Raw genomic sequence first — 17,628 nt, 5'->3', positions numbered from 1 at the left:
ACAATATTACTCACGATTTACGTAAACTAAAAATAAATAGAACATACGCTCTTGATATAAGGAAGTTGCTGTAATAATGTAATGTTATTACAAGATGAGAGCTTTTACTTAAGTGGCTGTATTGATTGACCGTACGTGGTTTAGCAATAAGTCTTTCCGTGTTCCAAGATAATGGAGATGAGTGGTCAATTTGTAGTTTAGATTTTGAATATTGGTTTAGTGTAAATAAATATTTTTGATTAACTGACAACAGTAAGACATTCAATCAATTAATCAATCCTTTATTTGCTATAAATAGGGTGGGTACATCAGATGGAGTGGGCAAGTTAACTTAGTACAAGCCTAGATATTTGCTAGCATGAAAATTAATTATAATATACATAAAACTACTAATTTATAAATTTTAATTTTATTTAATAATTGGTTCAGAAAGAAATAGTGACAAAGGAATAAAGGCAATACGGCATATGGCAAATGATAGTCACTTATTACATGGGACTAACATTGTTAGCGATGCATGGATGTATTTTGTACTTTCGCCTTTTATTTTTTATCTTTAGGTAGCATAGGCATGATATTATGTAGGTACCTATGTGTTTAATAGTATTAAAAGTTTCCTACTTTAAATGAACTATGCTCCTTTTTTTTAATGTTCCTACACACATAAAGTTCCCTCCTTTGTCGAGATTTATACTGCATCAAATAAAACTGTACAATCAACATTATAGAATTTCGATTTTTATACTACGAAACACAGTTTCTGAGTAAAACTATCGAAAAATATATAAAAATATTGATAAAAATAAATTTCAAAGGCTGAAAATACGCTAAATACTTATACTTAAGATCTCCGTAGCGATAATGGGATCGAAAATACCTTCAAGGTTTGGAGGTACGGTTATAACGTCTCAAGCGATAATTAAATCTACGAAAATTGAACATTTCGGCGCTTCATAATTTTATAAGGACACTCAATTACAATTAAGTGCTACACCTTTATAAATAGAAATTCTGTTATTATACCGATGGTATTTACGTTCACATTTCAATATTTAGGTATCAGAAACCTTGAGAATTTATCAAATGTTATAAAAAAATACTTATTTGTATTTAAAACACCTGAAACTTTACTAACTTCGTTTTTTGTCACTTTTTATGTACTATGCATACTATTTAGTCTTTGATGAAATACCTACTAGCCAAAAACCTTCGACAAAAGTATTATTTAAGTAATATCGAATCATAGCCGATCAAGATCCAAAATTACAAAAAAAAAAATCAATTTCGACAAAAACACAAAAGAATGAAATGAAAAGAACAACTAAGTCTGCTTTACTGCAGTTTCAATTTCAAAATACACATTTCTTTACAAATCCATTTACATTCCCACCAAATTAAAGCATAAACCATAAATAACATCAAACAATAACGAATTAAGGACATCTACACAAAGGCTAGCGGTGCTATGTACTGTCCGAATGGACGTTACCTTTCACTTATCGTTGCTAAATCACGATGTATATGATTTAATACACCTTTGTTATGCTGATGCAACGATAGCAGATTAATTTATGCCGATACACTAGTAGTAATGGGAGTAAAACGTGCGCACGCGCATTTCGATGCAGGAGGGTACCGTGAGACGAAAATGATGATGATTTTGATACAGCTTATATTGCATAAGCAAGCTTATATTGTAGAAAATCTGAAAATAAAAACCTAAGCGGTAAAAGATTATTTTCAGCTTTTATTTTTTTTACACTTTCTAGCTAAACCTCTTTTTGGCCTTGATTTGGGTGAGGGTTGAATGTTTAAAATCGGTATTGCAAAGGATGCGAATTTTCCCGTTTCCATTGCAAGTTCAATACTTAATCATATGACAGCACCATTAGCCCGTTTAATCATCCAAACTGGTCTAATATAAAACAGCCATATAACCACATAAATGCATATTTGACAATGACTGACCCTATTCAAAAAAGAAGACATAATTTAATCGGTGTCAAAAAGGCATGTACAGAACCCATACACCAAAAGCGAAATATTCTCTTAATGCAATTTGCATCATCAAAGAATCTGGGTCAGTTTGAGAGCGGTAGTTTTTTTATTTTCAGCGCAACACCGCTTAACAACATTACCGATGGTCCAAAGATTGAATTATGAGAGCTTCCTCGTGCCTGAAATTACTTAATGTGATTGTTGGGAAACTATGAGTTGAATAGAATATGAAATACTTGAATAACACGTAGCTAATGTGGATTTATATTGCATATTTGGCAACATATTGGGAACTGTAACATCGTGTTTTAAGCCTCAATAATTTGGAGCGAGATTGAAATAACTACGACTTGTGTATTTGTTAATGCAATAGCAAAGTATTTTTAAAATAGCATAACATTATAATAGCTTATTATTGCTGAGCTAGTAAAAACTATGACATAGGCGGGTATAACGTTTAATATTTTAAGAAATTCAGATTGATACCGGGGTTTTTATAGCATTATTACAGTCTTACCTACTTAACCTAAAGTTTAGTTATAGCTCTTATGACCCAATTTGTTAGAAGGGTCACCCCCGGCTATGGGAAGTTAAAAACATATTTCGTATCATAAGGTATTATCGTTAACTTATATTAAGGTTAAATTGTATCATTAAGACATGTCTAACCAAATTTTCTTTAGGAAAAGGATCATAGCACCACCACAAAAAAGTGACACTAAGCAAATTTCTGAAGTGTTTTTTTTTATTTTTGTACTCCAGACCCTCGCGTCAAAGACTGGTTCCTTATGACGTCACCGGTGCCGATAACCAGCCTGATCGTCACATACCTGATGTTCGTCAAGCTGGTGTTGCCGGTCTACATGAGGCACAGGAAACCTTACCAACTGAGGACCATCATCAAGTGGTATAATGTGCTGCAAATTCTCGCCAATGCTGTTGTTTCTTGGGGGGTAAGTAGATATTTATCATGCTTACTTTTCTTTTCGATAAGTTTAGATTAATACATAGACGCGTATTTCTCAGGCCAGTTCGTTATCTTAAGAAATATTATATTGATGAGCTTATTCCCACAGGGAAACATAAAACGATATTCTTTGACATACTATAGTCGACCCATGGATATAAGACCCAGGAGCAACGTAAAACGAGAACAAATAATTATCATTGTGGCAGTTTACAAAAAAACGGTTCAAAATTCTAATTGCGGCAACCAACACAACATAAATAATAATATTCACAGTTCTTAAACATATTATGAACATCTCGTCACAGTTTTAGATAATACTAATCAAAGTCATAATAAGCCGCCTAAAAGTAACACAAACATTAACAAGTAATGACACATTATGACATAACGATACACAATATAAAGTACGGACGGTCGTATAAACCGGACCGTGTCACTCTATATTGATTAATTAAGCTCATACGAGTTTGCAAATACGCGCGACAACCACCCACGCACAATGTTTATTTGTTCGTAAGTAAATAAAATATACGTGTGGCACAGTTCATTTATGAAATGGACGAGTAGGTATTTTGCGGCAATATGATAGTTTAAATCGAAACTATCATATTGACATGTTTACACATTGACATAACACATATTTACAGTAAGGCAGTTGATATATTGATTATTATCTTATACTTGTAACAGATACATCGAAAATGCTTGTGTTATGTTAATTTATTTTCGTTCATAATGTTGAAATTATTAGACTGAATAAATATATTGAACACTCATTTAATACCAATCAAAATACGAAAATGTGTTTTTGATATTCCATAAAGAGTAGCTGCTTTGACTGGTAGTCAACTACCTTATCCAACGTTTTACTCGATATAAATTAGCAAAACATGAGCATTTCTAGAACGAAAGCATTTGGATGTAATATGTACATTGGTATTTTTTTACGTATAGGGTAAGATTTTCAAATGTCTTTTAAACCCAAACGAATACCCCATGAAAAAATTTCATAATCTCATAAGTTATATTGTATATGTACAAAGTATCACAAGTACGTATGTTTATTGTACACCGGATGTCCCGTGTCGTGTGCGGCGCGGGTCGCACGGGTCACGCGGTGTCAATTTGATCACTTTTGTACCGCACACTGAGAGTAGGGTGTGCACAAATCTAATCAAAACATACAAGGAGAATATTCAATGTTCCTTTTCATGTTTTTTTTTTCTTTTTAAACAATTACTACTGTCCCTTTGCAGGGCAAGAGTCTCCTCCCAAATTTAAATTTATCAATATTCGAATGGAGTACCCTACACACAATCTCTTATGACGAAGGTATATAATTATTAAAAAAAAAATTTTTTTGCGATAGGGATTCAATCAAAAAATAATAATAAATTTATAATAAACACACTTACATCTCCTAACTTATTAAAGGCGCTTGTTTTCAAATTTTTTTTTTGTAAATAATTTAGAACCAAACCTTCCCTATGTTCAAAATAGTTCTATATTCCGGCCACTTAGTAGAAAGCTTGGGCATGCACAATTTTTCTTAATTACAATTAAAAAACTGGTTAAAGAAAGTAGCTGCATCAAACAGCTACCGTCAGCTGCGTAAGCCTGCACTGTATCCCAAACCTTTCAATTTCCAATAAATAAACAAACGGCCCCTACATGGAAATACACTCAATTCAGAGCAATCACTAAATTGCGGCACTAGTTAAAAGTTTATAAAAATAGGTTAGTGTACCGTTCGTTGAGTAAACTGTTTATTATTTATGCAGTATCGCTATTTATAAACTTAATGTTTGATGGAAAAGTGTACTAACGAGCCAGTACCTGCATAATATACTTTATATAGCTTCCTTTGGTTTTATATATTTACTAGCGGACCCGACAGACGTTGTCCTGTATAATAAATTAAAAATTAATTAAAAAAACATTGTCCAGCAGACAAAATTGTGAATCTAAACCATTCTCAGATCCCTTTGAACACACACAAAAAATTTCATCAAAATCGGTTCAGTCGTTTAAGAGAAGTTCAGTGACATACACACTTACAGAAGAATTATATATATTAGGATAATAAGGTTCACCTCAACCGTAAATAGTTTCTAAGCAATTTGAAATGAAAACGGAAGAGCTATATGTGGCTTCATCCTGTTTTTTTTTAATTTATATTATTAGTTCTATTTTCAGATAACTACTTGACGCATAATATATTTCTTAGTGTACTGAGAGGGGTATATTTATCTTAACTTTGTAGGTAGGTATAGGAACGAAGTATACTTTGTATACTATATAAGCGTACTTAAAACCGAAGGCATTTTCAACTAGCTGCCATAGTTATAGTTCTAAAATAAGCTCTAGTTCAAGCTGCTACAGTCTTTTCTTTTACATATCAATAGGTTTTTAGGCATATTTAAGCTCGAAATGTAAATTGATATTTCAAAGAGGCTTTTTATTAAAACTAAACATAACGATGAACATATTTATTGACAAGTAAAAGTATTCAAAACAGCCTACAGAATAGGCATTACAACAGTGATTGTTTTATTCGACCTAACCTCTCACTACAGATCAGCCTGAACGATAACCCTATCTATTGTCTATCTTTTGTCAGAAGCCCGTCCGTTAATGTCAAGGCTTCAAATCTATGAAATATCAAATTAGCGAGTTCTTTCTATGAGATATCACGATTGCACGAATGTTGGTCGTGAGGTCTAGGTTTTATTCAGAGCAATGTTATTGGTTAGCATACACACATATATACAAACATAAAATCACGGCTTTTTTAGCATTATCTAAAATAATAAAGATCACTGTGTATGAACATTACTACTACTAATTTTGGTTATTAAAAATCCCATAAAAAACGTCATGACTTATATCTTTGTATCTGCTTTGAAACAATCTATTGACGCCTAACTACAAACCCATTATCATATTAAGTGGCTAGGTACTGGTTTCTATGTCACCTAACATTCAGGTGATGGTCTGGTCAAACCATTCATCCTTGAGACACAGTCCGAAGTCATTTTCAAGGAATAACATCATGGTTTTATAAGCAACAGCACTTACAATCATCCAAACTTTACAAACAAACTTACAACTTGTCTCAATATACACCCAAAGACATTAATATCTTGTTCTAATTGGATCAATACTCAATTCCCAATTAAACCACTAGTTTCAAGTTGTTTCGTATGTGAATAATCTTCTACTTCTTGTTCAGTACTCAAATATGAGAGCTGCCTATTCTCTTACTAGCTATAAATTGTCTAATAAGTCTTTTAAACTTTATATACATACATGTCAATAATATTATAAATACAAAAGTTTACGAGGAAGTATGTACTACTACAAACTTTGCTACTCTTTTATGAAGAATCTACTAGACGGAATTTGATGTAAGGTACACTGATTAACTGACAGGATACTTTTTACCCCGGAAAATCTTTTCACGCAAACGTAATCGCGGGCAGAAGCAAGCAGTTCTAAAAAGGCTGCCTTAATGCTAGGCGTTATCTACTGATCCCACTCTGAAATGTAGAATGTAGCTGTTCATGCGGATAATAAACTATTGGGGTGCAAAATTTCATCAAAATCCGCCCCATAGTTTTTTTTTATTTGCTAGCTGCTACATATGTACAACTATCCAAAATATCGCATTTATAACATCAGTATAGGATATATAACAACTCTGGATAAGACATAAAACGTATCAGTCGTATCAGTTGTGTGGCGTCCCACACAAGTCGTAAAACTTGTTTGACGGAGACAACTTTAGTGGATAGATATAAGCTCTCTACACTTAAGACAATACAAGGATATAGATAACAGATTTTAGGGTTTATATTTAACGTAAGATTTATTTACGACTGTTTTTCTCTGATATAAGTGCTTCTGTGATTTGACCAGTAATGTAGTCGGCTGCTGATCACGACGTCTAGGGTTTGATTCTCGGATAGGGAAAAGTACAACTGGTCTTTGCTGATATATTGATGATTGTATTGATGATTATATGGCAATAGATCCACCTCTAGACCACTAACCTGGTGCAAATTTGAGCTTAGTCATTAAACAACCACATATCTAAATGAAAATGACAGTTCATATGAAACTGAGATCATTAATCAAAATATTCTGTCGAGAGTTCTGACTGATTGACTGACTAATCAAGCTCAAAGTATTATGCAACTCTAGTAATATGCTATATAGTTTTAGTTTGCAGTTGACCTTTCTAAAGCATATCACCGATAATATCAGTAAAGAAATATGAGAAGAATGAATGCTAATTCAAGCCTTAAACCTAGTTTGAGAGATTGTTATCAAACGCATCGAATATATTTTATAAAACATATTTATATTATAACAGCATTAATAATGATCAAGTTTGAGCTACAAATAGATTTTCTTAGACATATAAATGTGACTATGCGGAAGTAGTAACGCAATGACGATTAATTGGGGTGAATTTCAAAACTATTCTTGTATTCGTTTCTAGAATCGTTCGTATCGTTGTTTTACAAAAAAAAACCCTTTACAACTTTAACACATTAACACATTTAACTCCTGCCTGAATATTTCATATTTATTAAAAAGAACGGCGTCGAAAACCGTTACGTAGATATGTCTCAATTTGCGCTTAGGTATTAACATATCTACAATGTTAATACCTAAATATCCCGCAGGTGGTTCAAACGCAAGTTTTAATAAAGTCCTGATAAATTCCTATAAATTCTCTCATCATAGCCACACTACTCGCATGATTGATAATGATTGTATGATACAATACCATTAGTGCATTAGACGTTTGTCATCACGGACGTGTTGGACGCTGTTTGTCAACATGTCCACTCGTTACTACTCGTATGATGAGATAATTGATGTTATGTCAATTAGATCTCATGGGAACATGGTTTGAATGATTTTGTAGAAGTATTCGTGGAGGTAAATGATTATGGTTATTATGTAGCTAGTTAGTTTTTTACGTTACCTATTAGTAAGCCTATTTTACTTCGAATATTTGTATGTTATGTAGGGTTTAATCGTAATTTTTCTGTGTGTGTATTCTGTGTTTTGGTTTCCCGAGTGTACCGAATATTGATTTTTTTCTGAAATTAATTTTATTTCCACTGCATTTTTATGACTGTTTAAAAGATGTTTTTACTAACAGTATTTACTACTATTATAAGAAAGAGAGAGAAAATTGAAAATTTGTATTTGTATGCAGCAAATATTCTCCGAAATCATCACAAAAAACACAATTGCAAAGATACTACAGTACATGGATAAACTAAATATCAAATTGTGGAAAAGCCTCAAAATATAAACAGACGATGCAGCCAATTTCCATAAAAAAATATAGTCAAACTTTCCCGTTTTAAAAACGCAGTGTTGCCATTTTAGTGCAAAAAGCTCAGTCGACCGAAGCGTATCGCGGGTGTGGCTCGCCGCAGAGCGATATGATTTTAACTTCGACAAATAAAACCGATAAAATGTTTTCTGAACAAAGTGCATACAGAATTATACTGTTTTTCGTTTATGCAACGTTATTATGTACATAATATTAAGGCACGTGCGAGGAACACGGGTATTTTGCTTTAAAAGAATAAACATAATATATGCATAGATAATACAATATACTGTGGAGAGCGGATAATATTCACTGTAGGTATAATAAAAATAGATGTCCTCTTAAGATTTGAATATTGGAAAAGACAATATATTGTTTGTTTATAAGATAACTAATCTGTTCAAAAAAAGATGCTTAGTTCATAATAAAAAGTTCCGTTCACTTCAAAATACACTCAGTAACAGTAAGCTACATTATGCTTTCTTTTATCGTTGATTGGATTCATAAACGAGGTATATATTTGCCTGATCTAAAAATGGGTCTTTGTTTCTGAAAATTGCCAAACAATATATAATCATATAGAGCTATAATAATTTTTTTTTAACAAGGAAAAATTGTATTTGTTTAAAGTTCATAATCAAAGGGGTAATGTAATATGAATCTAGTACAAAGTTTCCACAGTGAAAATTAACAAGCCTGTATTAAAGTCAGCATTCGCTTGTTTACGTTATAAACGATTTCCTAAACCAATTAACGTTTTCTATTTGTAGTTTAACTAAACTTGCTAACAAGCTGGCTGAAACGGTAGAATTCTAGGGCAGTACTTATAAATTTGTAATTCTAAGCCAGTAGTTATATGATTAGAGTTTAATCGTTTCGTTTAACTATCGATCGGAGACGAGTATATAAACAATATTAATATACTAAGATAAGACTAGATAATCCAATCGGTGCAAATTGTCTTCTTTTTTATAGTAACAAAACGAAAACAATATCAATAAAAATTGCTTTCTGTTTTATAGTAACTTAACACGCTCTTTTTTTAAACGAAATAGGGTTACAAAAATAGATTGTAATTATGTTTCTCTCCCATACTAAAATAAGCTTAAAAAGTCTCTGTGCTATTGTTCTAGGCTACTTTTGTATGGAATTAAAAGCAAAATAAAAATGATATTTAATGCCTTACGGTAAACCTCTTGAAACGCTTTAAATCTAGGTTTAGGACGATGGGATATTTCATCACATCAAAACATAAATTCACAATGCATTATATTCTTAAGCAAAAGATCAACAAAATAATTTTATGCATGGAACCAATAACTAGAACTACTAAGTTGCTCTTCATACAGTGACTACTTTCTTCCTGGCAACATAACCTACAATTAAACCCACTTATTGACCGTTGAAATAAACGTGGCGTGACATTTTAGAAATTCCTCACAGTAATGTATTCACAAATCTGATGATTTACAACACACGAGACGAAACGTGTTATGGACTTGCGACCACACCCGCACTTTCATTCAACAGAATGCAACGACGCCATTAAAACAGCGGGAAACGAAATTACACATAATTATTTTAAATTTTATTTATCTCGGAATAAGTATAAGAATAAATAGTAAAAGATTTGAAGGCCTCTGCAGTGCGGTCGGTAGTGTATCCGTCTGCTGATCATGAGATTTGGGTTAAATTCTCGTCGCTGCCGCTGGCAAAGTACTATAAGGTGTTTTGTAGTTTCAGTTAGAAAATTTATAAGCAGATAAAATGTTGGTTAATGGCGAAACGTGGGTGTTTTTCATACACCTCTGTATTATAAGTTAGTGTTTTTAAGGACTATAAAGTACTAACACCGTCATTAGCGAAGGTTAATATTAGGTCATAGTCACTTATTACCTTAGTTTTTTATTCATTATAATTTTACCTAACAAAGTAAAGCAATATTAATGTCAACTATTTGCATACAATTGATGCAATTTTAAAAAACATTTACAATTTCTATTTACTTACATAAAAATATTCCATTTTTATAAAATTACAATGTTGCGAGCGACTCTACTTTTTAATAGGCACTAGGTTACACTACCCTAGTGCCTATTAAAAAGTAGAGTCGCTTCAGTTTTATTCACTCAAAATTTTTGACGATTTATTTTAACTTTAGAATAAATTATACGATTTAGATACAGCAATCAAACTATCGTCACAAAATTCAATTCAACCTGTTATAAACTAAACATTCTTTGTCACCGCTTCTCGCTAAATCGCTGTTTTTGTGGCCATACAATGGCTATATAATCGGACATCCCAGCGGATTAGTCAGTGCCAAAAGTGCCATGACTCACTGAGTGATAGTGTGTTCGCAGGCGGATACAACACCCTCAGTTTATATGACACGATAATACAATTTATATGATAACTGACCCATCAAGGTATAAAGCCTATGATGGAAGAGGAACATTATGACAAAATAGAGAAGTTTAAACACGGTTCTATTCATACGGCTTTGTTTAAATTAATTTTATTAGGAGCAGGATCACGATTTTACCCAAATTGAAACTAACAAGCTTAATAACGACACCAAAAAAAAACTAATAAATACAACCACCCCTTGCTCCTAAGCGGGTAAGCAGACACTAAGAAAGTGGCTTTAAACCCCACAAAATTAGTCTACTATAATCGCAACTATTAATGAATGTATAAAACACTTGGCAAATGGCAAAACATTAGTCCAAAATCTAGCTGCATAATCAAAACAGCATATCGAAAAAATAGCACATTTCTTCGTTTAAACTAAAAACTGGAATATGTTCTCGGTCACGAGAGCACACAGTCACATATATCTTTCAACCTTGCACTATGACACAGACACACCCGTTTTAACGACCTCGTGCGCCGTGTGTTACGTCATCGAATTCTACTTCCGACCAAGAAGGGAGAGTACTGCCTCCCTTGTAGGCCTAAATTGCGCTAGATATTAAAAAAATGAAAGAATATTGTAGCGTACGCCTGTATAATATGATACCTATAAGAACACTGATTTATGGTCAAATTTTTTCTTTTCAGTACGTACTTAACGCAAAAAGTGTCCTGCCTGTTGTCCTGAAAAATAAATGTGGAATTATTATGCAGGTTCATTTTCTAGTGGTTACTAAAGAGGCAAATTACGGAAGCGTCTAGACAAATTAGGTAGGAATTGTAAGACACGCTGACGTTAACCTTTTACACTATACAGGGTAAATCTGGTCTTCAATTTTCAAATCCTTTAATGTTTTAAGGAACACTGACTTACTAAACCGGTTAAAATATTAGCCGAATCCATTGAATAAGATATTGTTTAATGCGGTGTAAACTCTTAAAGGGAATCAACCGAATGTTCGGGAGTAAGGAAAATTAATGTTTAATGGTTGTAAGTTGTGCTTAGTACGGGTGCCCTTAAGCTCTTTAAGATTAGCGAAGGTTCAGCGAATTAATGGAAATGTCACTAAACACGCCGCGGTTGGAGACGCTGCGGGGAAATTTTCTTTTTGTTTTAATGTTAAGAATTTTTGAAAGCGGATTTAATCTTGTTTACTTTTTAGACGCAGTTATATGGTCTGTTGTATTATGTTTATCCACACTGCAGTGGTATTTTGTTGAACAAGGTTTTTAAAGTAGTGGATATTTGTTAACGTGTGTTTCTGTATCGTGATGTTATTGATTGACAAGCAACTATCAACAAGTTAGTAACTCATGATCAACGAAATTTGGCACAAAAGTTAATGACTGTAATTTATGACTACACATAATATATAACGTGTTTGTTTTTGCTGCACTAATAAATAATTCATAGAACAAAAATATGTAATCATGGAATCAAAAAAAGCCTATTTATAAAAATAGATTTTTGCTATCCTTTATTGTTTACATTTCCGTTGATAGCATCCTAGCATTCTATTCTTAGAACGACATCGTGCATGGTAGTACAGGGGTGTTTTATGTACCAATTTGTATGTATGGAACTGCACCCACGCAAATTGAATATGAGCATTGAGCAAGGCACACATTCGCCCTAAATGACGTTATCAAATCCTGAATCACGCGAGTGAAGTTTGCACGGAATATTCCAAACACCAACTGTGTTATGCTTCGATTCATTTGAAAATATTTTCCTTTTAAATTGGATAGCTTTTTTTTTTAATAATTTCTGGCTTATTGTATTCAAATGTGTATGTAAGGTGCGTAAATACACCCACGTTTCCCAAGTAGTGTGTTCGCCTCTTTTGGTTTCATGCAAGAAGACAGTCATATGCCATACACGTTTAGTCGTGAGTCTGGTAACATCTGGGCTACTGCTGAGAAAATTCTTTAGTAAAGACCTCTAAGGCCATCAAAGGCAATCGAGATAGAGACTTCGTGTTCTGCATTCGTACATAAACTTGCTCATAGCAACCAGCTTACCACTGTAGGTCTAGTCAATGCTATAATTTCATAGAAAAATCACAAAAAGCCTACATAGCGTGTACGTATGAGTTACATAAGTAAAAACGTTGAATGCGTGACCCTAATGGTCGTGGTAAGTCGAGCAAATGAACTAATTACATCGGGGCCGGTCAAAGCCATGTGCAGGAACGTATTATCAGCCCTAACGACCTCTATTTATAGCGAAAAACTACTTCAAAAAAACTCTACGAAAAAAACAGCAACTGAATTGAAAGAAAACTAAAAATGTTAAATGAATGTAATTTAAATAGGCTGTTGCAAAAAGATCTGCCATAAGTAGATAAAGATAAGTTGCATAGCTAAATTATGCACAGTACTTTTGTTTTAAATATCTTACCACTAATACCCGTTTTGTAAATTCAAGATAAGTTGAGTGTTCTCACAGTTTTAGTTCCGAGTTTTGATTGAAAAAAAGGGCCTAACATTATCTTTCCGATTTCTGAAAAAGCATCATTGAAACCTAAAGTCCTCAAACCGCATATGGCGTTGGCTTAAGGTTCAACCCCTACCTAATTACGGGAGGAAACCCTTTCCCAGCAATGGGACAGTAATGGGTTAAATTTATTTATGATACACGTGTACAAAATGCTTCAGTTTTCCTAAATTAGGAATCCGAGCGAACACACACCAAGTGAGGATCCACTTACTTATTCACACAAGCCCTCTGTAGGTGCTCTTAAAATAATGAGTGCTTATACGATTTTCACACCCGTTTATTTCAGGAAAACAATTCCCTTAGCACATTAGGCTTGGAATAAGTGACTGACTACGGTTACACCCCGAAATAGACCCTTAATCAAATCTTGTGGGTGTCGTGAAATAACCAAGTCATTTTTGAAGGCATAATTTTCAACAAAGGTAGAGGATGAAGCTTCAATTTGATGAAGTTGTGAATTAGGGAAATTATTTTATTTATTAAAAGAAGGTGTCCTTTTGGAGCCTCCATGGAAAATTTAAGGTCTAGAAACTACCCTACAGTACGTTTAGTTAGACTATGGCTGAAGGCATGTATTTTAATAAAGATAATAATAATTGTAGTCTACTATCCAGGCAGCTTTTCCAATAAATTTTCATTAAATGGTACCCATAACGTAAGCTGTTGAACATCATAGTAAGCACAATATAGAAGCCTCAGAAGGCCCACTTCACACACTAAACGTTTTGCATAAATCTTCTAAAACTGCTGAAAACTTTATTCTAAGATGCCTATAAATACCTGTCAGATACATTCTGTCTGAAATGTTCAGCATTATTCAAACGATGTCCTAATTCAAATGAATTGCTTTAAACTTTAATGTTATTCAAGACTGAAACTCTATTTGGCTAAACGAGAATTTAAAACTTTATACATTTCTTGGTTGTTTAAAATTTCGTTGTATTTTTAATTATTTTTCTTTGGCAAGAATTAGCAACTTTAAACCTTTGGGATTACTTGAAGGGTCGGCAGATACTTAATATTTATTTATTGGACCCTGGTCTCGAGAATATGTGCTTACTAGCTTTTGCCCGCGATTTCGTCCACGAGTAAAGATATCCCCTGGTAAAAAGTACCGAAATCAGTGTGAAAGAGTAAAAAACATACATCAATTCTCACAAACATTTGCATTTATAATACGAGTAGGTAGCCAACAGATTCTGTGTTTAGTTGTAATGCCTACGTTCATTCTACAATATGCTGGTAGTTTGGAGGACCCAAGTTTCGCTCCCATAAAATTTGTTATACAAATTATTTTTTCGGTGCTTTTCTCATAAGCCTTTCTTCTCTAACTTCCAGGTCCTAACATCAGGGTGGACTACACACTACCACTTCGGCTGCATGCTACCCGACTACTCCATGGACCCTCTAGCAGTCCGCATGTTATCTTACATGTGGGGCCTCGTCGTTATCAAAGTGGTCGAGTTTGTGGAGACAGCATTCTTCGTGTTGAGGAAGAGGGACAGACAGGCTTCGTTTCTTCATGTATACCATCATGTGACTACGCTGATAATCACATGGGCCGGTGTTAAGTATGTTGGAGGTAAGTCGTTTAAAAATATCCAGCCAATTATTATAGAATACGCAAGTAGATTTTTTTTTCTAACCGGTTGCTGTCCTACTGCTGGGCAAGAATCCCCTCCTAAACGAGGGACGGATAGGGCCTTGAGTCCACCACGTTGGCCAAGTGCGGGTTGAGACTTTGCATGCACTCAATAAATATCTTTAACAAATTTTTGTGATGCAGGTTTACATCACGACATTTTCCTTTACCGTTAAAGCAAGTGATTATTTTAATTTGATATTGCTTTTAATTATTGATGATTTTGTGCGTGCCCAGAAAAGAATCAGAAAAAATATACGGACCAAACTGTCGCGTAGTTTCCTAATGTACAAATTTCATACCGTCAACAATTTTTTCAATGTATGTAACATATTATTGTTTATAACAAACTATAAAAAGCACTACGAACAAATAAAACAAAGTACCAAAATTATTTCTGCTCCTTTTTTGGGCTGTAATCATATAACATTACCGTCATTATTCAGACAGGAAAAGGAAGTATTCTCTTGTTGGGATAAATAGACACTTGATTGAGCGGACAAAGTAACACATTTATTACGACTGTATGTCAAACATTTCTGTATCCAACTGAATGTATATTGTAATATTTTCTACCAACATATTCAAAGTAGGAAGACTTACTAGACTAGATTTTCTTCACGTCTGAAATGATTTTATCTGTAAACTACAGGTATGTTGGTGTATTGACAAAATAACTAAAGTCGTGTAAATTTAACAATAATAGACTTTGATGGAGTACAATAAAGAATATGGTACAATACGTCCAAACAACCCTTTCGTTCCATTGGCTCCAGTAAAGAAAGCAAGGTCTAAAAATAAACACAACCGAAACCTTTTGATCAATCACCCTTTAGAGAACGAACAATAACATTATTCTCGCGTTTGGAAAAAATAAATAGCTTACATTGCTATATTATTTAAGAGCTTTAGGGCGCATTTTCATTGGTTAATAAGTCAGTCGGTAGCCCGAACGCGGGGACTCCTCGCATGCGGACAAACGACTAATGAAATCAGTCAATCGATAGATCGGTCGATACAAGGCACTCGGTGACACGATATCCTTTTCCTAGCACCTCTGTCATAAGACGTTATCAATCATCTTCCGACTCTCTCTAGCATACGGGACCTAACGACCAATGAAAACGGTTCCCCGCACGCGGGCTCTAAGGCATGCGTTTACAAAATCTCCCGCACCCCGCATGCGGACGCTAACGACCAATGAAAATGCGCCCTTATTTCGATATCGCGTGCAAATTGCGATCCGCCATCGGTATACAGACGTGGCGCCATCTACATGTAATATTCGCAAACTGCCGACATGAGAAAAAAACATTCGCGTGTACATCGACGTCGTTTAGTAAACTTGTATTATTACAGGTAATTGTATGAAAATTGCGAACGATTATTGATAATGATATAAGAAAGTTGATAATGGTTGTAGAGGTTAAACTTTTGGGTAAGTGATTTAATGGAATTTCCGTGTGTTAAGTTATTATTTCATTTAAAAGCTAATTTTAAAGCGACTGTAATACGCTATCTATTACATGTAATATAATGTTAAAGCTAAGTTGTACAAACATGTCTATTACATGCACATCATATTATACTTAACTATTTTCTGCCGAAATACATAACTGCGACACGCAATGACTTACGTCATAATTGTCCAATTAGCAAGGTAAAGCGATTTATTTTATAAATCTAAGTTTAAAATAGCTCTCCTGGCATACAACATGTCGGTTAGATTCCGTGTCAACTTTAATAAAGAAATATTTAGATGTATTGAAATCTAACAAGTTGCTGTTATAATAACTTTATTTATTTGGATATTGATAAACATAAGTTAGGACTTACACAAGTAAAAGAATTTTGTATGACAAGGTAATAATGACTAATAATATATGGATATGAATAGAGCAACGGAAGTTTTGGAAGCAAGGGATCGTAGCATATTAGTTCTTGAGTTTCTGCCTACCTCTGAAAAAGACGTGATTTTATATTTGAATTTAAAAGTAAAAGACTTGGTGAAATTCGCAACAATCGACTGAAACTTAAATAGATAAAATTCGTCTATATACAAACTTAACTAGCTACTAAAACAGCAACGACACATCTATCAAATGCGCTAATATCACTTAACATATAACAATATTAAACATCGCTCTATAATATGACGATACGGACACACTAAATAAACCTATCTCATTTCATCGACACGACTACACGAGTTTCGGCAAACATCTATTAATTTGCTAATAATTGGTACATTTTGATATAACATGTAATGAAACCGTTGTTGATTGGTTCTCATCTATATTATTGATGTTATGACGCTGTAAGCTGTTATGTTTTAGCTTTTAGTTTTTGGTATTAGAATAAATTATGTGTGGTCATAGACAATTTGGTACAGATTATAATGGATTTGAATAAGAATATTGTAGAGGAACAACAAATCAATTCCATATTTTAGAACTGCTTTTTCTCTCTCCTCAAGCGACCATTGTCAGTGACTATCGTGGTGTTAAAGGTATATAGGCCTTCTGGACTCAACGACTGTTAAATGACAAGACAACAACGGTTAACGTGTTTTACGAAGGAAAGACACTCAAATTAAATATCAATAAAAGTCCAGCTATATAGGATACTGAGTAATGTTGAATGCAACTGCCACAAACGTTTTAGCCAAACCACTTCTCCAAAACCAAAAAAAAAGGAAAGAGCAGTTGAAAAAAACTTATTTTAGCGACGATGTTGCTCGCCGTACC

At 33.6% G+C, this 17,628-nt stretch overlaps 2 protein-coding genes across 2 annotated transcripts in view; one reads left to right on the top strand and one right to left on the bottom strand.

Moving 5' to 3' along the window:
• The window catches only part of LOC142980227 (oxysterol-binding protein-related protein 9), a 117,648-nt gene that overhangs the window by 78,206 nt on the left and 21,814 nt on the right, over positions 1 to 17,628 (bottom strand). The gene's annotated exons all lie outside the window — the stretch shown is intronic.
• The window catches only part of LOC142980163 (very long chain fatty acid elongase 7-like), a 40,348-nt gene that overhangs the window by 2,170 nt on the left and 20,550 nt on the right, over positions 1 to 17,628 (top strand). The window contains exons 2-3 of the mRNA XM_076125494.1: positions 2,761 to 2,951; positions 14,578 to 14,821. Of these exons, the coding sequence (XP_075981609.1) occupies positions 2,761 to 2,951; positions 14,578 to 14,821 (435 nt within the window). The remainder of the gene's footprint in view (positions 1 to 2,760; positions 2,952 to 14,577; positions 14,822 to 17,628) is intronic.

This window comes from Anticarsia gemmatalis, chromosome 17 (assembly GCF_050436995.1).
Source record: "Anticarsia gemmatalis isolate Benzon Research Colony breed Stoneville strain chromosome 17, ilAntGemm2 primary, whole genome shotgun sequence".
Lineage (NCBI taxonomy): Eukaryota > Metazoa > Arthropoda > Insecta > Lepidoptera > Erebidae > Anticarsia > Anticarsia gemmatalis.
The sequence above is the reverse complement of the archived record's forward strand: the minus strand, read 5'-3'. Positions and strand labels throughout refer to the sequence as shown.